The sequence below is a fragment of the Acomys minous genome (genome assembly GCF_964271855.1).
Source record: "Acomys minous genome assembly, chromosome: 2".
Classification (NCBI taxonomy): Eukaryota; Metazoa; Chordata; class Mammalia; order Rodentia; family Muridae; genus Acomys; species Acomys minous.
In genome coordinates this window covers 109,028,934-109,055,349 of record NC_140484.1, presented here as the reverse complement: position 1 = coordinate 109,055,349, position 26,416 = coordinate 109,028,934, and the positions used below count along the sequence as shown (strand labels likewise).

The 26,416-nt window shown below is 45.2% G+C and overlaps 1 protein-coding gene and 1 pseudogene across 2 annotated transcripts in view; both read left to right on the top strand.

The window, feature by feature from the left end:
* Nucleotides 1–5,282: 5,282 nt before the first annotated feature.
* Nucleotides 5,283–26,416, top strand: part of LOC311588521 (uncharacterized protein) — a 76,458-nt gene continuing 55,324 nt past the window's right edge. Inside the window, exon 1 of the mRNA XM_084766213.1 lies at nt 5,283–5,375. Coding sequence (XP_084622339.1) covers nt 5,346–5,375 — 30 coding nt within the window. The 5' untranslated portion in view covers nt 5,283–5,345. The remainder of the gene's footprint in view (nt 5,376–26,416) is intronic.
* On the top strand, nt 12,913–13,407 carry LOC311591867 (thioredoxin-like protein 4A; annotated as a pseudogene). Its single transcript has one exon. The product of its transcript is annotated as a thioredoxin-like protein 4A (transcript).

Genomic DNA, 26,416 nt, shown 5'->3' with positions numbered 1-26,416 from the left:
AACAATTCTCATTGCTCTTTCATAATTGTAATTTTGATACTGTTATGAATGGTAGTGTAATTATCTGTGTTTTCTGATGGTCTTAGGCTGTTGGATTCCCTAAGGTGTGCTCACAGGTTGAGAACCAGTGACCAACACAGACAGTTTGGGATCTGCAGGTGGGGGCAGCTAGCTGACTTCCCAGAGTGCGAGAGAGGCCCCCCCGAACCAGAGGCTTGTTGTTTAAATTGGAAAACTGCTAGTCTCAGTGCCAAGCTCTCACCCCACCCCTTTGAAAAAAAGGAGAGGAGCCAGTCTGCTAGGTCCAAAAGCACTCAGGACAGCTAACTCTGGGCAGGCAGAGCCTGGAGCCTGCCTGCTTGGGGAAGGACGGAGTGGGGCAGGCACCATGCATCAAACTCACACGAGAGCACAGAGCACAGGCTCCATATCGTCATTTGTTACCACTAAAAAAAAAAAAGAAAAAGAAAAATTGAAAATACTTTATAATATGAGTGATAATACTTCTGAGACAGCATTGCTAACATGGGGAAAGTTGTTCTTTCTGAAGCAGGGTCTTATGTAGCCCAGGCTTGCCTTGCACTCAGCTAGGGTCTTATGTAGCCCAGGTTTGCCTTGCACTCAGCAAGGGTCTTATGTAGCCCAGGCTTGCCTTGCACTCAGCTAGGAGCTAAGGATAACCTTGAACTTGTAATCCTTCTGCCTCTTTCTCCCCAGTGCTGGGATTATAGGTGTGTACTGCCGTATCTGACTTATGCAGTGCTGTGGATGGAACCCAGCAATTTGTGTAAACTGACTGGGTAGTCAGTCTTCCAACTGAATTGCACCCCTAGCACCATAACCTGTTCTACACTAGCACGCGCATCTAATTCTTGGTCCCAAACAGTATTTCGTAGGCTGGGTTATGCTCTTGCCGTGTATGAGAGAGAGAGCTGAATTTTAAAGATGGAGAATCTGGGTCTAGTCAGCCTCAGACAGTGGTTAATCCTGTAAAATGGTCTTCAGGTGATCTTTGACCTCCACCCCTCCTTTCTGGAGGCTAATTTGCTTAGGCCAGGTGTTGTCTCCTGGTTGTTAATGAGCCATTTTCTCTCTACTTCTCTGGGGGACACTTTTGATTGCTGGGCCTCTCAGGAAAAGGTTGCTGGTGACATGACTGAGTTTCTGTTGACAATGTGTGCATCAAGGTCAGCTGAGAGTAAGGAAGTCTACTTCTCCTGCACAGGGAGAGTGGCTCCTGCCACTGGCCACATCGCTCACAGGTTGGCTGAGCAGAGGACAGTGTACCCAGCATCACTGGCGTGTCTATAAGGGCTGGGTGCTTTCTATCAGAAGACCAGGTTCATGTGTTTATAGGCTTCATTTTGTTGTTGTTGTTTTGTTTTGTTTTTTAGGGTTTCTCTGTGTAGCCCTGGTTGTCCTAGAACACAGTCTTTAGATCAGACTGCCCTTGAACCCAGAGATCTGTAGTGGATGTAAACATGTTTTTGTTTTGATCCTAAGTGTGGGATGTGAAACAGATTTGTGTAAGGGTGTGTAAGGGTGTGTAAGGGTGTTTTTCTGCTAAAAACAGACTTGTGAGAGAACAGGTGATGTTTGTCCACTGGAAGAGGAACTGCCTCTTGCAGGGACGTGGTCTTTGTCAACTGATAAACATCCTAGTATGGACTTGGAGAGAAGATATATATAAGAGCACAAAACAAGAGGGCTTTTTGGTCTTGGCTGTTCATCACTCTACTTCAAGATGTTCCCAGAGAGAACCGCTCCAGCGAATGCTTCGAGGCTCCGGGTTCTGGCTGCTGCTCTGGGTTCAGCGGCTGCAGTTGCAGTCATCTTCCCTGAATTACTGGTTTACTGTTTAACTGGAATCCTGCCGACTACGCCACTGGAATCACTCCAAGGAACAGAGCCTAAAAAGGTCTGCTTCTTCTGTTCCCATTAACCTCTTTGTTCTCCTATCTAGAGTAGGTGGGTTGGAAGGGAGGTGTAAGCATTTAGAGAGCCCCAAATAAAGTTGGTTTGAAAAAGTTCAAAGCCTACAGAGATCTGCCTGCCTCTGCCTCCCAGAGTCGTGGGACCACAGGCATGCAGCACCACCTCTCGGCAACAGGATTTGTCTTTATTCCTGCCTGTCTCATTTGCCCCTCCCACACCCTGCGCTCCTAAACTCCTGGAAGACAGAAGACTTCAGGAGTACACTCAGTGAGGATTCAACGTGAGCCCATTATATCCTCCTATGGACGTAGTAACTGTGTGCGCACTCTTCATTTCTATCCTGAATTTTAACTTTGGAGCATCTCAGGAGACATAGAAGATGAGTGATTCTAGCTGCCATCTTGAAGGGAATTGCCTATGCATTCCAATCCAAATTACAGTTCTTTGATCGTAATAGTCTTTTCTTACAGCTTTTCTATTTTATGCTTTTTCCTCTCCTGAGCCCCTTCAAATTTCATATGGGAGAGGGAGAGCCTTAGGGCATATTAATAAGTAAGTAGCATCAAGCACTTGCTCAAATATGATATCATTCCTTAGACTAAAAATAAAAAACACCTGCCAGCCACCATGCAGGTCTTCTCTTGCAGGTGTGTGTGTGTGTGTGTGTGTGTGTGTGTAGTATGTCGCCAGAGCTGGTAAGTGTAGGTGAAAGTCTCTGGCCCAGTTCCCTTTAACCGTCTCCATGTACTGAGGAGATAAGACACAAACAAGATGGAGCAGCTGAGGTGAGGCGGCTTAGGACAGCTTTTGGTGGTCTGAATAAGAATGACTCCATTTAAGAATAGGTTCACAAAATGGGAGGGAGGGAGGAATGGGGGATGGGAGGATACAGGGATGAGATAACAATTGAGATGTAATATGAATAAATGAATAAAATACATTTAAAAATAAAAATAAAAAGAACTAATAAATTTAAAGATATATATACTTATATATATACTTAGGGGAAAAAAAAGAATAGGTTCCCGAGCTTGAATGCTTAGGGAGTGACACTACTTGAAAGAATTGGGAGCTGTGGCCTTGCTAGAGTAGGTGTGGCCTTCCTGGAGAAAGTGTGTCACTGAGGTTTCAATAGCTCAAGCGAGACCTAGTAGCTCTCTCTTTCTGCTGGCTGTGGATCCAGCTGTAGAACTCCCGGCTCCTTCTTTAGCATCATGTCTGCCTGTGTGCCGCCATGCTTTCTACTATAATAATAGATTAAACTTCTGAAGCTATAAGAAAGCTCCAAGTAAATGCTTTCCTTCATTAGAGTTGCTGTGGTCATGGTGTCTCTTCACAGTGCTAGAACATTGACTAAGACAGACCGCTTCCTGCCCTGTTATCTTCCTGCCTTGTTGCTGGTTGGTGAACGCGGCTTCCGATGGTGGGTTCACATTGTATTATTACACTATCTTTTGTCTAGAAAATACTGGCTTATGCCCAAAGCAATCTACACTGATTGTCAGCAAATTGCCAAAGTGAGAAGAGCATACATCGATTCCAGGCACATACAAAAGCCACCATGGCCTGCATGGTTTGTTCCTGAGTTTTTCCAGCCGTGGTGCCTCTTCACGCAAGCGTACTTAGCTCCTCGGGCTCCACAAATTAAGAATTCGGAGGTGGGTGCTGGGGATATGACTCAGCAGAAAAGAACAGAGCTGAGGTCAGTATGTTCTAGAAAGGGGGGAGGGGGCGGGGGGGGGGCTTACAGAGTGGAGAGTCCAAAAGTGAGTTCTCCAAAGTGTTGGCTAAATGAGAGGAAAGAATGCAGACATCTTTCATAACCCTGAGATGTGTCAGCAGCTGTAATAAATACCATTTCTGAGTTACTTCTGCTGCTTCTCTTTTGAGAAGAGGCAAACCTTCCAAATAAAAATAATGTAATCTGAGGCAGCTCCTGCATCAGCAGACCTCTCTGCTGCAGGGACGGATGGAACATTGGAGGCACAGGTCAGCCCAGGACGTTCAAGTGACTAACAGATAAGCGCCCTGGAACAGTTGGAAATATCCACTAAGCGGCAGCCCGTCACTCAGCGTGTCTGCTGTCTTGGCATCTTCAAGTGATTTTATCTACTGAGAAGATGTGTTTTCCCATGGAGAGACACGAGGCCAACAGGGTAACCATGGGGCACAGTGTTCATGACCTTGGGATTTCTCACCACTCCTCTGGTTTCCGTGTCCCTTTTTTTATTGGGCTTTATGTTCTCTGTCTCTCTCTGTCTCTCTGTCTCTCACTGTCTCTCTTTGTCTCTCCCCTCCCTCTCCCTCTCTCTCCCCCTCTCCCTCTCTCCCTCCCTTCCTCCCTCCCTCCCTCCCCCCCCCTCTCTCTTGTGCTTGTGCAAGTGTGAAGTGTATGAATATGTACATGCTTATGTGTGCACACATATTTTTTACGTGTGCACGTATGGAGCCCAGAAGCTGACGTTGGTGTCTTCTATCATTCTCTGCTTTCTCTTTTGAGGCAGGCTCTCTTATTGACATGGAGCTCACGTATTCAGTGATAAGTAAGCTTCAGGAACCCACAGCCCACTCCCCCCCCCCCACATCTTTGGCCACCAGGTCTATACTACCATGGGTTTTTACCTGGTTCTGGGGATCTAAGCTCAGGTACACACTGTCACTTTACTGACCGAGCCATTTCCCTAGCCTCCTTTTCTTGATTTCCCCCCCACCCCTTTACCTCTGTCTTACAATAGCTTTAAAATCAGACTTAAACCTCCTAGAGAAAAAGTTTGTTTATATTTGGCAGCTTATCCTTTCCTATATATGAGACAAAAGATAAAATGCCCAGAAAAGGCTGGGAGTGGTCGCTCACACCTTTAATCCCACCACTTAGGGAGGCAGAGGCAGGTGGATCACTGTGAGTTTGAGGCCAACATGGTCTGCAAAGTGATTCCAGGACAGTCAGGAAACCCTGTATCAAACAAACAAACAAACAAGTAAACAAATATGACCAGAGAGGCTTGTTGGTTGTCAAGTAGCTCTTTGTCCACGCCATATGAATGGGTTAAGCATGAAAGAATAAAACATATACAGACTAAATTTCATTAAAATCTCACATATGGTTTTAAAGTGTTTGGGCAAGTATGTATGAGGTCAAATCTGATTTGTGTTTAAAAGAAAAGGCATTTTGAGTAAAGAAGGAACAGCCCAAAGACATGCATTTAGTTATCTTTTAACAGGACCTGTGGGGTCAAAACTCCCTTCTGGGATGACCAAAAGCAGGCATCGTTGAAAATAAATTGAGGGGGCCAGAGAGATGGCTTTGCTGGTAAGACCGTTGGCTTCTTTTCCAGAGGACCCAGATTCCATTCCCAGCATCCACAATGGTGGCTCACAATCGTCTGTAACTCCAGTCCCAGCAATATTGGATGTCCTCCTCTGGCCTTGAAGAATACCAGGTATGCATGTGGTGCACAGACAGAAATACAGGCAAAACATCCATATACATGAAATACATTTTTTTTAAAAGGAAAAGAAATAGTCAGGAACACAGGCTGGGAGGACGCGAAGGCACAGCGCTCTCAAACACCATGTGAAAGAGGTAGGCAGTCTCATTTGGACACAATAGCAGAGTAGACTTCCAACAGACTTGTTCAAAGTATTTAGCTCTCTGTCCACAAATGGTGGAAGATGAGACCTATTCCCCACTGTTCTCATAGAATTCTTCTGGTGGTCCAACCCCTGGCATGGAACCCATGGCAGCAATGTGGAAGTCATCGCTTCCGCTTTGCCCCTCCCAGCCTTACCTCTGGCAATCCATTATATCTGCTGGTAGAACCCAGCTGACTAGGCCTACCAATGCTTCTTGGAATTATCCTGGCTCCTGTCCCGCACTTCAGGTCACATCATCTAATTAGTTATTTGAAACCCCATAGCCAACCTTACTTGTTCTCAATTCATTTTCCACGTGGAGCATGGCATGAGCTTTCTGGAGCCTACACCGGCCCCTGGCATCATCTCTGTTTTTTTCAGGGTTTGTTTAAATGCTTGTAAATTCCTAACAGGATATGGATAGACTTTTACAATCCAGCTTCTTCCTACTTTCAATCTCTTGACAACATCTTCTGCCTCATGTTCTTTCATAGCCACTACCCCCTCAAGTCAAGGAACTACGAGCCAGGTCTAGCTGGGGAGGGGGATCACAAAAGAGCTGCTCTCTCCTTCCCTTTCTTCATTTGTAAAGTATGGGTGATGGAGGCCCTTCATGGATGGTAGCGAACAAGTGTCTTAGGTTTTATTGCTGTGAAGAGACACCATGACCATAGCAACTCTTGTAAAGGACAACATTAATTGGGGCTGGCTGACAGTTCAGAGGCTCATTGTCATCATGGCAGGATGCACAGTGGCATGCAAGCAGATGTGATGTCAAGGGTTCTACCTCTGGATCAGCAAGCAGCAGGAAGAGAGAGTGACATTGGGCCTGGCTTGAACTTCTGAAACCCCGAAGCCCACCTCCAGTGACACACTTCCTGCAACAAGGCTACACCTACTCCAGCAAGGCCACACCTCCCAATAGTGTCACTTCTTATGAACCTATCAGGGCCATTTTCATTTAAATCACCATAATGAGATAAATGAATGTATGTGCAAGCAGAGGCAGCTATGAACTATTTTGAAATTTTCCCACCTTCAATTTGTATGAAGCAACTCTGTCCTTTGACTTTCTTCTTACTTTGTCCACCTGTAGTCACCTTGAAGTTTGCCCTACCCATCAATACCATCCTCAGTAGCATTTTTGGAAACTGGTCAGGTTTGTATTACAGTTGCAGGCATACCAGTTATGCCCCCTCACAAGCCAGTCTGAGGGCAGAAACTGAGCAGGAAAGAATAAAATTAATTGACAGGGAAAGACTCAGTCAGTCTCCAGTGCTTACAGACCTTGGTATATCATATTTCTTTTATAAATTCATAAACAATTATATATTTTTTCCAAATGAGCCTCAGGAAGAACATTTCCATATTGGCATTTGGCAAGAACTATTTCAACATCTGAAAACGTTCCCTGTTCTAGAACTCAAAATGACAGTGTACTTTAAAATGTCCCTGCAAGGTTGCTGGGACAATTAGGTTTGTCTTTGGCTCTTGCTTCTTTCCCCCCCTACCTATTTGCTATTCCAGTAATGTCCTCCCAACCAATACCATCTCTGGCTCCGTCACTCTCTGCTTTCCACTTAGCACATGCTGCTCCCAGGAGCAGAGGGTGGTTGCAGGAAGGACCTCTGTGGTTAGATCTCCTGTAGTTGTGTCCGGACGTGGAGGTATCCCAGAGAGGAGGTGATTTTTTCCCACCCGGGCCAGCTGTTGTAACATTTCATATTGGACATGGTTTGAAGAGTTTCATCATTCGAGTTAGCCATGGCTTATTAAAATGCCTGGGCTTGCTGGGGATGCATTCCCACATCTGTGCAGCCAATAGGAATGTGGAAACAGACTGGAGTGGTCTTTCCCAATGTGGGTTCATTCACAGCTATGTGCGGATGAGAGGAGAGAAGAAGGAAGATGTATGTGTAAGGCACAGGGATACTTCAGAGAACTTTCAGCCTGAAACTGTCTTTGGAGACCATGCTATTGCCCAGTTTTCCCTGTCATGCAAGAAATATCCCCCCAAACACCCCCAAATACTCCTATTGTCATTTTTGCATGTTACAAAAAGTTGATTTTAAGAAATTTTAGGCATATTTTCTTACCATTTAATAAGTGGTGCATATTTATTTTCCATCAATCACATAACAAAGTATGATTTTTAACAAGTATATTTACAAAGTATGTGGTTCATCCTATTTGAGAAACACAAAGATGGACATTTACATATTATTATCAACAATGAGCAAAAATCATCCATGTGAACGAATGTTCAGAATCCTTACATTTTGCTTTCAAGAATCGGGTGAGTAAGAGCTGGAGGTTTGAGTCATATTGCTAAGTGTTGGCATAGTGACCCCTGAGGAGCCGAGTCCTGTGACAGAACCTAGAAGTTAATACCCCACCCCCAGACCACACCTTGATGGCAGCCTGTGAGCTAAACTGGGTCCAAACTCTGAACACACTAAAATGATGGAAGATAACAACTAAGTTTTGGGAATGTGTCGCAATGAGTAATTAATAGATGCTCCTACTTCCTCGTGGAACATTAGTCGGTATCTCTGTTCCTTACACTCTGGTCTTCAGTCAATGGGTATGCCCTATCTAGAAATGTGACATGAGAAAAACCATTCAGAACTCTGCGCTAGCATGGGCTCTTCAACAGCAAATCACTCATGTGAGTCACCAATGTGCTAATCTCTCTGAAACAATCACAGAAGCTCATAAGGAAGCAATCAAGCTGCTCTGTTTTCTTCAGGGACAAAATAGGTTCTTTGTGGTTGGTCTTTAAAAGATGCTACCAGGCAGAGGCTTGGAAAGCCATGAGTTCAAGGCCAGCCTGGGTTACATATTGAAGTTTTCTCTCTACCAGGACGACAACGGCGATAGCAACAACAGATAACAAAATCTCAAGGGTAAAAAGGTGTCACTGCCGGTTTCCTGTTGTGAAGCAAGGTGACACTGGAAGGGATGGGCTGCATTCAGCTAGCTGGCCAGGAAAAGAGAGTGGAGGATCTTTGGGAAGTGCTGATGAGTGGGAAAGGATTGGAAGTGGCAAAATAGCCCTCCTCTTCATAGTTAGTTGGCTGGAATTCAATCACATGGCCATGGTACATGTTGGGACAATGGGAAATGTAGTCCAGTTAAGGAGAAAAAGAGTTTTTTTTTTTTTTTTTTTTTTTTTTTTTTTTTTTTGGTCAAGAGTGCTGTCAGCCACTGGGATCACACTTTAATTCTATTGTGTGAAGTTGAATTGAGCAGTTACAATGCAGGGGTCTTTCCACTAAGCACTGCAGGTCAAACAAAGATGGGGAAAACCGTGCCTCATGCAGATACATCGGACCTCATGTCCGGAAGGGAGAGCCTGAGTATGAAAAGGTGGTTTGGAAGTGAAATCTGAAGCTTTCAGCCACTGTCCCTGTCTGGAAAACAGCAGCTGTTACTGACTGTTCTACTGGGCAGGACAGTACACAGTAATTCTGGGGAGGTTTTTATCCCCAAAGCCAGGGGGCCACGGACCCACTTGTTTTAAGGAATCCTTTGTTGGAAATCATGGACATGGTGACCTTCTCCATCTCCTGGTAAATGTCTGTGACTCCTGGAATTTCCAGGTGGCTTCTGTGGGGACCCACTAAGCCAGGACTCCAAACCCCTAGCAGCCCTGGCTAATAGGAATGGCAGCCTTGAAGGTGTTGCAGTGCCCTTGGCATGAGTCAAGAAGTCAGGGCGTAACTGGAACATGGTGTTCAGGAAAATAGCTTGACACTATAATCAAGTCAAAACAGTAAATAAAGTCAGAACGACCTGTAACCCGTGGCCCACAAAGTCCTCTGGTTGCACACCTTGGGAATCTTCGATGCTGCGTACCTCCGTGAGAGTGTCTACTACAACGCCTTTTGTCAGAGCAAAACCCTAGGAACGTCACCCATGATAAACTGTGGTCTTGTTACACGATGGAATAGTATACAGCAGACTGTGTATGAGGGATAGCCTTTTGCTTTAATGAGTAATACTAAATCTGTGATATTGAGTGAAAAACCACAAGCCATAGAGGAACCCGTAACGATGGGGTTCATTTTTACAGAGTTCAAAAGCGTACAACACGGAACTGTTCAGCGCTTTGGGGGTGTCTGGGTGACACGTGGGTGGGTAGTACTTGTGCTGGAGGTAACGGAGGTGATACAGAGAGTGGACCTGGCTCCTATCCCTCTGTCTGTTTCGGGCTTTCCACTCTCTGAGTATCCCTGGTCCTCTTCCTCTTCCTGCCTCTGCTCTCCCCTGCAGGATTCTAGCAGAAGAGAAGTAGAGGAAAGGAGGGAGACAGGAAGGTGGAAAAGGAGAGATGCTGTGTGGAGAGGGTGGGTGACATGGTTTGAGAATGAAAGGAACTCAAGCTTCCTGGCTCTGTCCACAGACAGAAGACTAGAAGCAAATGAACCGTATGTGTCTGTACCCTGGACAGTGTCGAGCAGTTACTACGGGCCCCTCCCTGGGCAAAGCAGTTCTGTGTTTCCTTTCACCCCATCCTCACCACAGCCTTTAAAGGACAAAGCGGGGCCCAGGGAGGTGAAGGAGGTAAAGGGTCAAGGTCACTCTTGTGAGAATCGCAACTGTGGTCATCAGCCTATGACTACCTAGCTAGTACAGGAGTCCAGGAAATCTGTCAGGACTGTGGCTTCGTCTAAACTGTTGCCCCTGGAATACCACTATTTCAGCTTGACAACACCCTTCCTCGTTTTAATTTACTTTAATTTTAAAACTTTTTTCCTCTAGGCTCCGCCAGGAGGAGAACATATGAAATATGCAGGGCCTTCCACAGTCCGCTTTGCTCTGGAGGCCCACTCCCAACGAGCAGGTGGCATGGTGCTTGCAGATGTGGTCAGCTTTGCAAATGTGGCACACATTATGGGCAGGACACGCTATTACACAGTCTTAATGAAACTTGGATCTGCAGCATTGGAATAAGCCATCCAAGGCAGCGAGATTCCTGGCATTTTGTTGGCAGGAAGGGCCTGGAAGACACAGAAAAAATTTCTATCATCACGAGGGACTGGGCTATTTTCATCTTGCACAAAGTTAGCTGCAGTTGAAAGGTTGGGCAAGAAAGCTCTTGATTAAATGAAAATTGTGTATGACCAGCACATAAATTATGTAGTGGGGCAGCCTCCCCCCTCCAAAAAAAATCAGGGAGGACTCTCATTAGCGTTGTCCCCAAAGCAGTTTAGCTTACAGCAAGAGGCCTTGCTTTCCTAGGCTTGGAGGTGTCAGCACTGCACTGTTGGGCTTTTCTTTGGAGGAACACAGTGGCTAGAGTTTGGGTTTTGGAACTGGGCACTAGCAGCTTTGTTTAGCGTCATTTCCATTCTTAGTGTGTTGTGTGCATATGGATGTATGTGTGCAGAGGCCTGAGGTCAGGAGCCATCCACCTCCCTAGCCTAGAGCTCGCTTGCTAAGTAGGGCAGGATGGCTGACCAGTGAACGCCAAGGTCTGTACGACACTGTCTCTGGGTGCTGGAATTACAGACATGTACCACCATGCCCAGCTTTCCACCCATCCCCCCCTTTTGTGTGTGTGTGTGTGTGTGTGTGTGTGTGTGTGTGTGTGTGTGTGTGTGTGTGTTCTAGGGGCTAGAACTCCAATCTTCCTACTTGCAAGGCAAGCACTTTATCAACAGAGCCGTCACTCCAGCCTTCATTTTCAGTCTTGCAGTTATACACTGTAAAAGTAATTTTTATTTGCCTGATTTAATTGTTGCCTGGGAGGCTTACTGCCTCCATCTGCTAACCTGGTCCTAGTCCTGGAAACTTCTAGGCTCTGTAACACTCTAAACTAGGCCTAGAATGTTTTCAACCTCTGAGAATCACTGCTGTATAAGCTCACCCTTTCTAATTCTTTCTGGATTTTTGACTAGCTGGTTCAGCTCAGCTGCTCTGGCTCAAACTCCTCTCCAAGCTGACTGATTCAAACTGGCTTCTCTCAGTTTCTCACTGAATTGCTCTGCTTGGCCTCAAAGTAACTTTAGCCATCTGTTCTAATCTTCTGGCTCCTTCTCATTCTCTGGCTGGTTCTGTCTTCACTCATGTTTATCTTGTTCTTGATTCAACCTGTCTGTGTAAGACTCTCTTGGGAAAAATTGCCTCTGAATTCCACGAACTGAACTGGTATGAACTCAACTCCACTGCACCTGTCTCTCAATTACCTGACTCGCTCAAACTGCCTGACCAGAAATGACTAGAATGTGGAGATCTGCCTGCCTCTGTCTTCTGAGTCCTGAGATTAACGGTATGTGCCACCAACCTGGACCTAAGTTTTTCTTGACCTGACACTTGCTTTATACCAGTCAGGTCTTGAACTCAGAGATCTGCTTGCCTCTGTTTTCTGGGATTAAAGGGGTATCTCTATTTCACCTGGATAAAATATACCTAGAAGGCCCTCTTGCCAGACCAGCCGTGTTCTGAATTAAAATTCCTCTACAGCACACCTTTGCTTCATGCTTGTTATTCTATAGAGTAATGTCCCACCATGATCACGCCCACGCGTTTGGTGTCAGCTTCTTCTGGTTGTCTTCTTGGTCTGTCAGCCTTCATACTGCCCTCTCTACTGTCACTCATACACCAGGGGACCCCTAAATGCTGCACTTGGCTCAGGCATTTGGAATGGGGGCTTAGTTGCTGCCAGCCTGAAGGACTGGCTGAAGTGGCGTTGGAGACTTTTAGAACATTTAGGGTGTTGAGATGTCTCTTGCTAGGCGTTTAGGCTCCCTGAAGAGTCAGTTTGGAGACGCAACAGACACCCTTGAATTGACTCGAAGCCTGCAGCTCTCACTGAGGTTTTTCTGGAGAGATTTTCTGCCTCTGCTCCCACCCCATGCCCAGATTTGTCAGAATTTTGCCCAGACTTATTGATTCTTGGAAACTACAGAAAATATCGAAGTTGCCAGGAACACTGTTGTGTTGGGAAGATGCCCGTTTCCAAGCGCAGTTCTCCATCCCCAGGACAGTCCTTGGTGGGGAACTCCATGTCCTTGACCCCTTGGCCCCGGCAGGAAGAGGGTCTGTTCATGGCTGTGATGATACACTGAGTTTGGAGATTTGGTTTCCTAGGGAAACTTGCTTTGTTGACGAACAAGGAAGAAGGGAAAGATGCTAAGGGCCAAGAGGGATGCAGGGCTTCTCAGCCTTTGCGACTTTGGCTGGCAGAAGTCTTGGAGACCAAGTCAGGACAGGGGAATAGGAGAGAGAACACAGGGAACAGGGAACCAAAAGGAAAGCAAAACCAAAGCAACAATAAGCCATAGCCGGTGGGGACGTCAGCGCGTCTGGGCGCAGCAGACGCTGGGACTGTGGGAAGGACTCGGTGGTCGTGCCGCGTGGGCTCACACGAGGCAGCTCGAAGCATCCAGCCGCGCAGATCTCCTCAGGATGTCTTATGTGCTTCCGCATCTGCACAACGGCGGGCAAGTAGACCAGGCCATCCTTTCCAAGGAGGACCGTGTGGTTGTCATTTGTTTCGGACACGATTGGGACTCCACTTGCGTGAAGACGGACGAGGTTAAAAACTTTGCAGTTATTTATCTTGTGGATACTACAGAAGTCTCTGACTTCAACAAGATGTATGAATTGTACAACCCCCTGTACTGTCATGTTTTTCTTCAGAAACAAACAAGTCATGATTGACTTGACTTGGGCACTGTCAACAACAACAAGATCAACTGGGCCATGGAGGACAAGCAAGAGATGGTGGACATCACAGAGACCATGTACCGTGGTGCCCGCAAAGCCCGGGGGCTGGTGGTGTCTCCCAAGGACTACTCTGCAAAGTACAGATACTCAGCACTGCCCTCTTAGGCTGTGCCCGGGGCACTGGGAGCCTCTCCATGTAGAAATACTCAGATCTTCCCAGCCGTTCAAAGAGCCTGCAACGGGCCATGGCTGTAGGGCTGGTAGGGTTCTTGAGCTGAGGGTTCCAGGGCCTTAGCTAGCCTAAGCAAATAAACATGGTGAAGGAACAGTTTAAAAAAAAAAGCCACAGCTACAAGGAAGCACTGTGTGCCCTCTTGGGGTACTGTTACATCATATACAGGATGGACATTATTAATCCCCCAAATCTGGAATTTCCTTAAGGGCCACAAGTGAAAAATTCCACGGAAAAAAAGGAAAAGAAAAATTCCACATCATAAAACTTTATTTCCTACACAAAATTATAGAGAAATATAACATCACCTTCAGAGTATGCATAAGGCATACATAAAATATACACAAATTTTTCCAGTTGACTTGGGTCTCATCTCCAAGGTATCTTATAGGTATACAAAGAATCTCAATTCAGAGTGACAACCACAGAGGGACCTCCTGCAATACAGAAGGAGCTTTTGTGGGAAGACCTTTAAGATCCTTGGTCCCAGGGTGCAAGGATCTAACTTGAATGGAGTGGGGGGAGTTAGTGCACATATAGGAGAGAGGAGACCAGTGGCTGATGAGTTGATACAGGGCTGGAGTCATCTGATTTCTCACTACCCTCCATGTAATAGCACAGTATCGTTGGGCTGCACTTGTGACACGGGTACCCAAGAGTGCTTCATAGGTTCTCCAAGACCTTAGTGAGATAAAGCAGCAAAGGAGCTTAATTCCATGTCTCCTCATCCTCAGAGAGGTGCAACAAAGGGAGGAGAAGCTGGGGCCTCATTTTCATGTTCCTGAAGGATTCCCCCTGGACGTTCTTGTCCTTTGAGTAAATGGTTTGAATCCCTTTGGGATGAATGTACAAAGATGCTGCCACAGTCCCTGACTTGGAATAGCCTCACAATTTTAACCTAAAGGATCACCAAATAGTATTTTTATGTTTGTACGTTTTGGACACAGTAGTAAATCTTACCACTTTGACTAAATGAGGAAGGGCCAATTTGTAGAGCATATTTCGAGGCAATTAGTTTGAGTATATCCCATCACAAGGAACTTGATGGATGCAGATTTGAGTGAAGTTGGATTTAATCTGCTTAAATGCGTACTATAGTTGAAACTAAGTTAAGGAGTGTTACCTGGTAAGGAGATTCTTCGTGAGACCCAGTTAAGTATGGCTATAATGAATGATTATTGCTCCTTGACAGTTGAAATCCTCTGGTGTTCCCAGAGTACTCAGAAATGTTTAAAACAGTTTGCCTTTTCAAGAACCTTGAAAAAGTTTCCTAAGCGATCTTGCTGACATAGTTAATAAGCCGTTAGAACAAGAGCCACAGAACATCCTTAAATTGTGCTGGAGTAAGGGTCAGTAAGAATTCTCCCCAGCCCTTTGTCATGTGAAATGCAGGTACCCCGTCAAAGATCTGACTAGGAGTGAGCTGGGGGAATTCTTAATATTTACTCCAAGCATCTCCCCCACCTCCTGTTTCGGATGACTCCATTTGTCCTATGAAACTGGTTTCTGTCATACCTCAATGTGGTCATCTTGATTCTGAACATGAGCTAGAGGCTTATAGCCTTTCAGGACCACTGTTCCCAGCAACTCAGTGTGAGTGTCGTGTCTGTGGATACATGGACCTTCTGGGCTGGACCAAAGTAACTACAGGGGGGGTGTTGTGCTGGCGTTTAGCATCCAAGTGTGCATTCCATTACAAACAGCTTTCTTGCGACAGCTTATTGAAATGCACAGAAAGTGGGAATAAAGAGCAGAGAGGGAGATTTGGGGTGGACTGTGGGATGTGTGAAAGTGTAGCTCTGGGAACCTTCTAGAAATCTCCTAGGCTGCGGTCAGGACTGTGGCCTGCCTGTGTCTTTGCTTCCAGAATTTCACGCTTGTCTCTTTGCTGGACATGAGTCAGGTTTGCTGGGCTCGGGCCGAAGATTCCAGATCCCTGTGCCACTCAGCTGCCCAAATGCACAGAAGCCTTGCCAACCCCCTGGGGAAATTCTGTGCTCCTCTGCAGCTGGGTTTTCTCTGTCAGCAGGGTAGTGGCTGGGGGAGGAGGCCCTGCCACAGCTGGGAGCAGTCTGATTCTAGTGATGTGAATATAACCATTGTGGAAGGGGGGAGGGGAGGATTAAAGGTAGGTTTGAATTTGCCTTGTCTTTAACCGATTGTATTCTTAAGGGAAGATACTCAAAGAGCGGGGGGGGGGGGGGGGGGAACCCCAGTGGGGTATCCCAGACTCCCAACACAGACATCCTCTGAGAATTTGAACGTAAATTCTGCATTTTCTGGTTCTTCCCAGACCAAGTATCTCAGATACCCTAGAGCTGGGGCCCAGCAGCCATGCTTTAAAAAAAAAAAATCTTCTGGATGATTCTGTAGCAGAAGATGTCCTGAAGCATTGGGCATGCGTGCACATGCACCCAAGTGCAGAAGTGTAAATGTTGGTAGACGTGGTGGATAGCAGAAGATAGCCATAAATTCCTCCCGTCTATGGCATCACTGTTTGTAACAGGACCTGGAAGTTCCTCCCCTCGACAAAAGGAGTCTGCACCTTTACCTTTTGAATTTGGCCTTTACCCATCTGTTGACCTCAGCAAATGTAATGAGAACAAGAGGCTTATGAAATATTCATGTATCAAGGCCTGCCCTCTTGTTGCTCTTGGGCATCCTGGATCATGGCCACGTGAATGACACAGGCCCACCTGCTGGGTGCTGAGTTCACCTTCATCACTTGAGCCGATGTCAATACAATGCCAAATTTATGGGTGAGACTATTTTAGCTCAGTATTTAGCCATGGGTTGAGCCCACACAGTCCAGAGGAACTACCCAGTTCATACCCAGAATCATGATGAATAGCCCTGTTTAGTTCCCGAGTTGTGGGCGGCTTGGCACAATGTTAAGCAATACGTGAGAATCTTGTCAAACTTCTCTTTTGTGGGATACTTTTCTTTGGAACCCATTGCTGGGTAGAAGCTAGTAATGCGGGTTTTAGAGTCATGACTTATTAGGTTCAGAGTCTCCCTTACACACTCCCTAGCTGGCATTTGTTAGCTTTCTGCTCGTCTCATCTGTGGAGTGGGCAGTTGGAGTCCTGACCTCTTAGAGTGGTTATGAGGGCTAAGGGAGCTGATGAGCTGACAGCTCTTTGCACCATATCTGGCTGACAGTAAACACTCAACATTTCCTTTAAAATGCTTGCTTGTTTGTTTGTTTGTTTATTTATTTATTTATTTATGTGGTGTGTCTGTGTGTATGTGTTTCCTTCTACCACACTGGTCCTGGGGGATTGAACTCAGGTTGTCAGACTTGATGGCAAGCATCTTTACCCATTGTCCTCTAACTGGTCCATCAGCAGTGATCTTCCCCATGTGGCTGTGGACAGGGTCGTGCTTTTCATCACCTGGTAGATGTTTGAGGATGTCGGCTTTGCTGTGGATCAAGGTTGGGTTATGCAAATCCTGCTGTGCTCTGTTACTCCTTCACATTTTACCTTGGGATAATGCATCTAATGAAGGAAATGAATAGTGAAGTCAGCTTAGAACGGGGTTGAGGGAGGGGCTGTGGCAGAGAAAGGAAGGCTGGATCAACAGGCTGGAGAGAAACTTCTCCTCCAGCTACCCGGAAGTCAAAGACAGCATAATGTTTGTATGCTCTCGTCATCCTTTAGAAGAGGAAGCTAGGCCCAGCAGGGGACATTCTGATGGCTCTGAGAACACCAAATGTGTTTTCCAGATGTTTCTTCTCCGATACTCTCCCCTCCCCTTCCTTCCTTACAGAGCTGCCATCTTTCTATCAAGATTCAGGGGACAGTGAATTGCAACTTTCCCCCCTAACGTGCTAAAATCCACAAACCTTATCACAAGGTCCAGAATGATGGCAGAGCTCAGAAACATGGCTGTGACTTGAAGAGACGTTGTCAATCAAATGCGCTTGTGTTGACCTTTCCAAACATGCCACTTAAAAGCTCTCTGGTGGGAAAAAGAGTTTTTATCCCCTTCTTCTTCCCCACATGAGTGGCCTACTCAGTGCTCTCATGCTGGCCCCTTGGCCATTTTGAATGTTGTGGTCACCTCCCTAGTAAAGAGACGTTAAACAATGCCAACTTATAAGACAATGTGACAAATGATGTCCAAAGGATGGCAGGTAGAGAAGGCTAGACTCAACAACAGCGCCTTGTGTGTAATATAGCTTTTTACAAACTAAGAGCTTGTTCTCTAAGCACACAATACAAAATGGGTGCCCGATGATGTGGCTCAGGTGGTAGAGAGCTTGATTAGTACGTACAGAACCCTAGGTTATATCCCAATACCACATAAAATTGGATATGACACATACCTCGAATTTGCTACGTAGTGAATTCCAAGCCATCCTGGGCTACATGATGACTTATCTCAAAACAACAGCCACAACACAAATCAAAACGTAGAAACAAAATAAAATAAAATGGACCTTGAAACGTAGGAATTTTTCTGGTCCTCACCAGTCTCAGATCGGGGAAACACATTTGGTGTTCTCAGAGCCATCAGAATGTCCCCTGCTGGGCCTAGCTTCCTCTTCTAAGGGATGACGAGAGCATACAAGCATTATGCTGTCTTTGACTTCCGGGTAGCTGGAGGAGAAGTTTCTCTCCAGCCTGTTGATCCAGCCTTCCTTTCTCTGCCACAGCCCCTCCCTCAATCCCATTAGAAGCTGAACATCTAGGCTGTTTCCAATTTCTGATTATTATGAGCAGAGGAGCAACGAATATGGTTGAGCAAGTGTGTCTGTAGTTGGATGTATGTGCTTTGGGTATATGCCCAAGAGCAGTATGGCTGGATCTTGAGTCAGATTTATTCTCAGCTTCCTGAGAAACTGACATACTGTACTGGTGATTGTACTAGGTTTCCCGCCATGCTTATTCAACATCCTCGCCAACATGAGGTGCCATTTGTTTGATTGCTCTTGGCCGTTCTGTCTGGCATACCCTCAGACTCTTGACTCCCTGGCCTGCCTACCTGTTCCTGGAATCTGTTATCTTAGAGAGAGTTACAAATATCCAGCAGTGCTGTTTTTGCTTGGGCCTAGCTTGTTTCCCACAGGCCCTGGTCTTTAACAATTAACCTAGGATTACTATAAATGGCTTCCTAGTGTCTTCCCAGCCAGAGCTCTGTATATCTGGAAGCTAATCCCTAGTGTTGGTGAAGGGAGCATAACTTTTCTATAAACCCATTCCACTGATAGCGGCCACCTGGGATGCAGTCCCTGTGGTGTGTCTACCAGAGTCCTCTTGGGTTGACACAAATTCTTCTATGAGGTTTTTAATCACCAGTCCTTCCTCCTCACTAGGAAGGAGACTAAGTCAGACTGATTGCCAAGGAGATTCTTGGCTCTTCCATGCCATAGCAGAGGGGGACCATTCTCTCTTAAAGTTGTCAGTCCTTTCTTTCCTTGGAGCACAGAATCATCTTTATAAACTAAACTCCAGCATACGCTGACAACAACAATTTACATTTTTTTCAATTGAAGATTCATATCATATATTCTGGTCATAGTTTCCCTTGCCTCATTTTTTCCCAGATCCTTCCCACCTCCCTACCCACTTATGCCTTCTTTCTGTTTATATGTTTCTCTCTCTCTCTCTCTCTCTCTCTCTCTCTCTCTCTCTCTCTCTCATTAGAAAATAAGCAAAAACACAAAATCAGAAACCATAATATACAAGCAAAAGACCAGTAAGATTAAATAAACAAATAAACAAACAAATACTTTGAGACAAAACATCTCCAAAGCCATCAATGAGTTAGTTTTTTGTTCACTGTCTACTTCTGGGCATGGCCCCTTTAGTGTGGTTAGTATAACCAGCGAGACTCCACTAGAGAAAAGTAATTTTTCCTTTTCCTTTGCAAACACTTGTTAGTTGGGGATAGCTTCTTGGTGATGGATGGGAGATCATGTCTGCTTCCACCTCTCAGCTCTGGGACTCCATCCAACTTGAACCTATGCAAGCTCTGTGCATGCTGTCATGGTCTCTGTGAGTTCATATGTACACCAGTCCTGCTGTGTTTGGGAGACACTGGTCCTTGGTGTCTTCCACCACCTCTGGCTCTTACAATGTTTCTGCCTCCTCTTCCACACAGCTCTCAGAATGCTGAGGGGAAGGGTTTGATGAAAACATCCTACTTAGGACTGAGTGTTCCAAAGTCACTCGGTCTTTGCATATTGTCTAATTGTGGGTCTCATAGGGGTTATCATATACTACAGGAGGAAGCTTCTCTGATGATGGCTGAGTGAGACAATGATTTATAAGCATAGCAGAATATCAGGAATCTTTTTATTGCTATATTTTAAAAGCTAAGCATTAGCTTTTGGTTTTCCTATCGCCTAACTGGTCTCAGGTTCTTGGCTGAAGGAGTAGCATCAGACATGAGTCCAATTCCATGTGAGTTAGCCTTAAATCCAACCAGATAGCAGTTGGTTACTCCCATAACATTTGTGCCACTATTGCACCAGCATGTCCTGCAGGCAGTCGCTATGCTAGATTGTAGGGTTTGTAGCTGGGTTGATGTTTACTTTTCTCCTCTGGGAGCATGCAGAGTACCTTCCAGTACCATGAACACTAGTCAGTAGGGTGAGAGCTCTCGTTGAGTGGGTAGGGTGAGATATCTAAGAGTTGTCTTCAGCAATAGGGTTTTACCATTAGTTTGTGGAGAGCAATACCTTTGGCAATAGTCTGAGTGATTTTGGATTTTTTTTTGGCTAACTCATTCCTCAACTGGAAGTTTCACTTGATGGTGAGAGCTGTCTAGCTGGCCCAATCTCTCCCCCATAATTTGGTGACTCCATTTAGATTTCTTTCATATATGTATATATTTTAAGAAGCTTCTAAAGTAGTAGGTTTCCATATGACCCTTCAAATGGGTCTTAGTGTTAGCTTTCCTTCCCTGTATTTTCTTTCTTACCCTCCCGTCCTCCTCCTCCCCATTTAATATTCCCATTCCTGTCTCTCCCCACCACCCAGTTCTCTTTAAAAATAAAAACTACATATTTATTTTCCCTTCCTTGGGAGATCCTTCCCTCCCTCCTAATTCCATACATAACCTAGCTCTATCCATAACCTCTGTGATTATACAGAGCATAATCTGATTTGTAGCTTAACAGCTAGCATCCATATATAAGAGGATACATACAACATATTTATCTTTCTGGGTCTAGGTTACCTCACTTTGGATGATTCCCCCGCCCCCAGCTTCATTTACTTATCTGTGGATTTAGCGATGTCTAGTGATGTGGTACGTAAATGTACCACATTCTCATTATCCATTCAACTGTTGATGAACATCTAGGCTGTTTGCTATTTCTGACTATTATGAACAGAGGAGCAGTGAATATGGTTGAGCAAGTGTGTCTGTAGTTGGATGTATGTGCTTTGGGTATATGCCCAAGAGCAGTATGGCTGGATCTTGAGTCAGATTTATTCTCAGCTTCCTGAGAAACTGACATACTGTACTGGTGATTGTACTAGGTTTCCCGCCATGCTTACTCAACATCCTCGCCAACATGAAGTGTCATTTGTTTTATTGATCTTGGCCGTTCTGTCTGTTATAAGATGAAGTTAAACAATGCCAACTTATAAGACAATGTGACAAATGATATCCAAAGGATGGCAGGTAGAGGAGGCTAGACTCAACAACAGCGCCTTGTATGTTGTGTAGCTTTTTACAAACTAAGAGCTTGCTCTCTAAGCACACAATACAAAATGGGGCTCAAGTGGTAGAGTGCTTGATTAGTATGCACAGAACCCTAGGTTACATCCCAATACCACATAAAATTGGATATGACCTTGAATTTGCTATGTAGTGAGTTCCAAGCCATCCTGGGCTACATGATGTCCTATCTCAAAACAACAGCCACAACACAAATCAAAATGTAAAAACAAAATAAAAATAAAATGGAACTTGAAACATAGGAATTTTTCTGGTCCTCACCAGTCTCAGATTCAGCAGTCCTAGGACCCTGAAGAATTTCAGGCTGTCTTGTTAGACAGATGCTGTGATTGTGTCCAAGAGCAGCCTGGTTGGATCTTGAGATAGATTTATTCTCAGCTTCTGGAGAAACTGACATTGTGAAACTAGTGATTGTGCTAGGTTTCCCGCCATGCTTACTCAACATCCTCAGCAACACGCGGTGTCATTTGTTTTAATGATCTTGGCCGTTCTGTCTGGTATAAGATGAAGTTAGAAAATGCCAACTTATAAGACAATGTGATGTCCAAAGGATGTTGTGCATGAGCCAAAGCAGACACATGGATAGATCTTCTGCCAGACAGATATATCTTCAGGACCCCAGCTCTCATGAACAATCAACTGTGGTACTGGAACTTACTGCCCCAGACTTGTTCTGTCAAGCCTGAAGCCAGTCATATGCAGTAGACTTCCAGGGTCTTCCAGTCCTTCCTGCTAATGATCAGCCTGTCTCCAGACTTAGGCTTTCTACTTTCTTCACTGATGAGAACCCCAACTAGGAAGGTGTATCTTACTTGTCCCCTATTTGGGGAGTGGATTCGATTTTCTAACCCTCTCTCACATGAAAGCTGGATTTTTCTTCCAGAGTAGATGGGCTCCTCAGACAGAAGGTCTTTCTGTTTCTTGATTGCAGGGCTCCAAATGGACCTAGGCTACACCGCTTATAACAATCTAGAAATATAGTAGAGTTAGTGAGGGAAAAATTTACACAGCCTTGGTCCCATTTAAACCAAACTGTCGGGAGCTGGGCTTCAGAATTTTTTTGGCACACCCCCTGTTACACTGCCAGAGCTAAGAGCCACAGCCTTAGCTCAGTGGCAAACACTCATATACATGGGGGAGGGGTGTTTAGATAAGATAAAAATGTTTACACAGGCTTTTAAAGACAATTTAAAATCAAAATACAGTTTTTATTCACACAGGATCGTTCATTCACCCATCATTACCTTGATTGTGTTCAGCCATGCACGACACAGAGGCAATAAAGGGATGGAGTTAACATTCCAGTAGTTTCACGCCTGCTGGTGGAGACTTAGAAAATGATCCACACATAGCATTTGAAACTGTGGTTAATGTCAAAGACGTAGGAAGGAATATGTTGAAAGAACAGTACCACTCCAAGAGCTAAGCAAAGATGGCACGGGGTCAGGGAACAATTTCTCAAGGAAGAGCTGTGCACGGAGATTGGAGAGATGGCTAGGAATTCCCAGGAGAAGGAGTGTAAGTAGAGTGATGTAGGCAGAGTGAGTGAACAGAGTCTGTGACCACTGGAGACAAGAGGGCCCTGTGGTCTTTAGCAGGTCTACCTGCATCAGGACCCAAATGGGAAAGTATCTGGAGATGAGGCCCAAGACTAAGCCATTGTCCAGGGGTCATTATCCAAGTCATTTGTGACCCCATCTTGAGCTGCAGAAGAACTCCAGAGGGACAACAGGGGTAAAACTGCCACCTAGAGCCCCCACTCTGTGCTGGATCTGGAAGAACGGAGCCACAGAGGCATGGGCACAAGCAGACAGCTACTTGGAGGCAGCAGAAATAGCCCAGGCAAGAGGGTTGCTGTGGTAGGGTATGGGGGGAGGGGTTTGAGAATGCTATAGAAAGAAAATGAAGCCAAAGACTGGAATTGGGTCTGGGACTGAGACATGGAGTTAGTCATGCCTTCCTGAGCTTCGAGTCAAGCCTTTCCTGGGTGCTGAGTCATGGGCTGAGTGCTGAGCCATGGCTTCCTGGCCACTGAGTCATGCAGACACCAGTTACTGAGATGGAAGCTCCAGGGAACAGCAGAGCTGAGGTGGCAAGGGGTGTGTGTGTGTGTGTGCATGTGTGTATGCGTGTGTGTGTGTGTGTGTGTGTATGTGGGTGCATGAATATGCATTTGTGTGTCTGAGACGTATGCATATTACTTTAAGTAAAAGTGAAAAAATAGATTTTAATAGATCCTTTTTCTTTATGTAATCCTGAAATATTTAATATTTTTAACACAATGAGGGGAATGAGGTGACAGATGCCTTTAAAATTCTTTGATAAATATTTGTGTGGATATTTAATATGCATAACATGTCATTTTTTATATGTATGTATTATAGCATGGGTCACTCAAGTTAACTTATGTTATAACTCATAGACATATTTTTATTTTGAGGGGTAAGAATACTCAGACATGATGCTGTTAAGTACAGTCACTGCATTGGACAATTGACATCTTAAACCTACCATCGTCGAAAGGTGCATTTCTATGTACTGTGGGGCACTGAATCTGGTACATGGGCACAGCGGCTGTGATGTCTTTCCCTGTCCATGCCTGTGGGCTTTTTTTCTCACTAGGTGGGCAGAGTAGAACCAGTTGAGCTGTACCAGCTTGGCACAGTCCCACCACTGCCGTGGGGGAATTGTTACTGTTCTATTTCTATGAAGAGACAAGATAACCAAGGCAACTCTTATAAAAGGAAGGATTTAATTGGGGGCTTGCTTATAGCTTTAAGGGGTTAGTCCATCACTATCATAGGAGGAAGCAGACAAGCATGGCACTGCAACAGTAACAAAGAGCTTTACCTTCTGCTCCACAGGCAGCAGGCAGAACGACATTGGGTCTAGGGTGGGCTTTTGTGTCTCCCAGCGACACATGTCCTCCAACAAGGTCACACCTACTCCAACAAGGCCATACCTCCTGATCCTTCTGAAACAGTGTCATTAACTGGGCACCGAGCACTTAAACATATGAGCCTACAGCGGTCATTCTCATTCAAACCACCATGTGGATTGAGGGCATATTTTTAGCAGCTTCTACCAATTGAATTGCAGGTTTTGACGGCTCAGACCCCAAGGGGATCTGTATCTAATGGACCTTAGGTGCTCAGAGTGTCCCGTACCCATCCAAAAAAAGACTCTTCTTCTTCTTCTTTTTCTTCTTCTTCTTTTTCTTCTTCTTCTTCTTCTTCTTCTTCTTCTTCTTCTTCTTCTTCTTCTTCTTCTTCTTCTTCTTCTTCTTCTTCTTCTTCTTCTTTTCTCTCTCTCTCTCATATTCTCTGTTCTCTGTCTCTCTCTGTCTTTGTCTGTCTCTGTCTGTCTGTCTGTCTGTCTGTCTCCTTCCCTCCTCTTCTCCCTTTCCATCTCCCTCTCTGTCTCTCTCATATAAACTGGAAGGCAGAGTGTAGGTTCGTATGGAGTCTAGACAGTCTTGAACTTGCCCTTGAGCTCAAGCTCCTTATATCTCAGGTGGCTTGGGAGCTGTCTCCCTGTGTCAGTCTCGGCTTTCTTTGGCTTTCTTCACTTTGTTTCTTTCCTCTAGGCTGCTAATCTAAAACTCCATTCAGGGAGGGCTGGGCAAAGTCTAGTGATGAGTGGAACTCATTCATCATTGTTGTAAAGCACTAGAGGTGACAACCAGTTTTCTGGTGCTGAGGTGATGCACTCATGAGTGACTTTCAACCAGTCCTTCTCAAAGACAACAAAAGACAGGATTTTGCAGCCACTTGTAGGTTATGGCAGTGGTAGAAGCTGGGCCGCAAGGTTGTCTCAGAAGACCTTGCAGTCTCGCTGAAATGTCTCCTGGAAAAAGCCTTTTCTGTCTTTATGTTAGCCCAAGGAACCCAGTCCCTTCCCCTCCCCAATTCTAACCTCAGAAACATTCCTGGGCATCAGAAGAGGAGCCCCTCGGCTTCTCTTTTCTAGACCTCTCCAATTAGTCTTTGTTCCAGGCAGTTTCTTTCCAATGCACACGTAAGGGACACACATGTAAAGGCTGGAAAGTCTAACTTTTCAAGTCCAGCTCTGCCTGGCCCAGATAGAAGAATGAGAATTAAGAAATGGTATATCCTGGTGTTACAGCTGTCAGATGGGAAAATGGTGTCAATGCAAGGGGAGGCATGTGACCAAAGTCCCCCCAGCTGATATGTGACAGATCCCATGTTAGATTCTCCTAGTGCGTTACCGCCTCTGTTCCCCACTGTTTCGCACCTCCCTACTGGCTGTAATCTCTCTCTCCGTGTACTAACTGCTGCCATCCCTTCTAATATAGGCTCCGCATCCCTTCTCCCGGATGTTTAGGGCCAGATGTGTTTCAGATTTCAATTTATTTATTTTTTATATATATTTTATGAATTTATTCACATTATATCTCAATTGTTATCCCATCCCTTGTATCCTCCCATTCCTCCCTCCCTCCTGCTTTTCCCTTACTCCCCTCTCCTATGACTGTGACTGAGGGGGACCTCCTCCCCCTGTATATGCTCATAGGGTATCAAGTCTCTTCTTGGTAGTTAATTTATTTTTCAGACTTGAATATTTCCATATTAACTATGAGATGCTTTGCATTTGTGACACAAATCTAAACAACAGGTTTATTTATAGGTCATAAATACCTTGTACATATAGCTTAATATAATAATTTATTTCTAAGTGTGACTGTACTTGGCGGTGACCTGTCATGTAAGGTCAGTTATAGCACTTTTCACTAGTGATGTTATGTTGGCAATCAAAACATTTTGGAGCTTGGGATATTTTGCATTACCTATTTTTGGATTAGGGATATTCAACTCATACATTAGTGTCCTCCGCCCCATCCTAAGAGAATATATCAATATATAGAGTGGGTGCTTCAAACTGCAGAGCACACCGAACCCTGTAAACACACTCTGTGGTACTTCAGCAGCCAGTGTGATAAATGACTAATGAGCGAGCAGCAGATACCGCATGGATATGCTGGACAGAGGGACCATTCACATTCCAGATGAGCCACAGCTGGTGTGAGGTCTCATCCTGGCACCCAGAATGGCATGCAATTTAAAACCTGTGAATTATTTATTTCTGGAATTTTCCATCAAATGTATTTAGACCACAGTTGACTGAGAAGAGCTAAAATTGTGGGAAATTAAGCAGTAAGTAAGAGAAGACTATTGGGACTGTTTGTCATTGGCCAGGGCCTAGCTGAGAAGGGCTTGCAGCCTGACT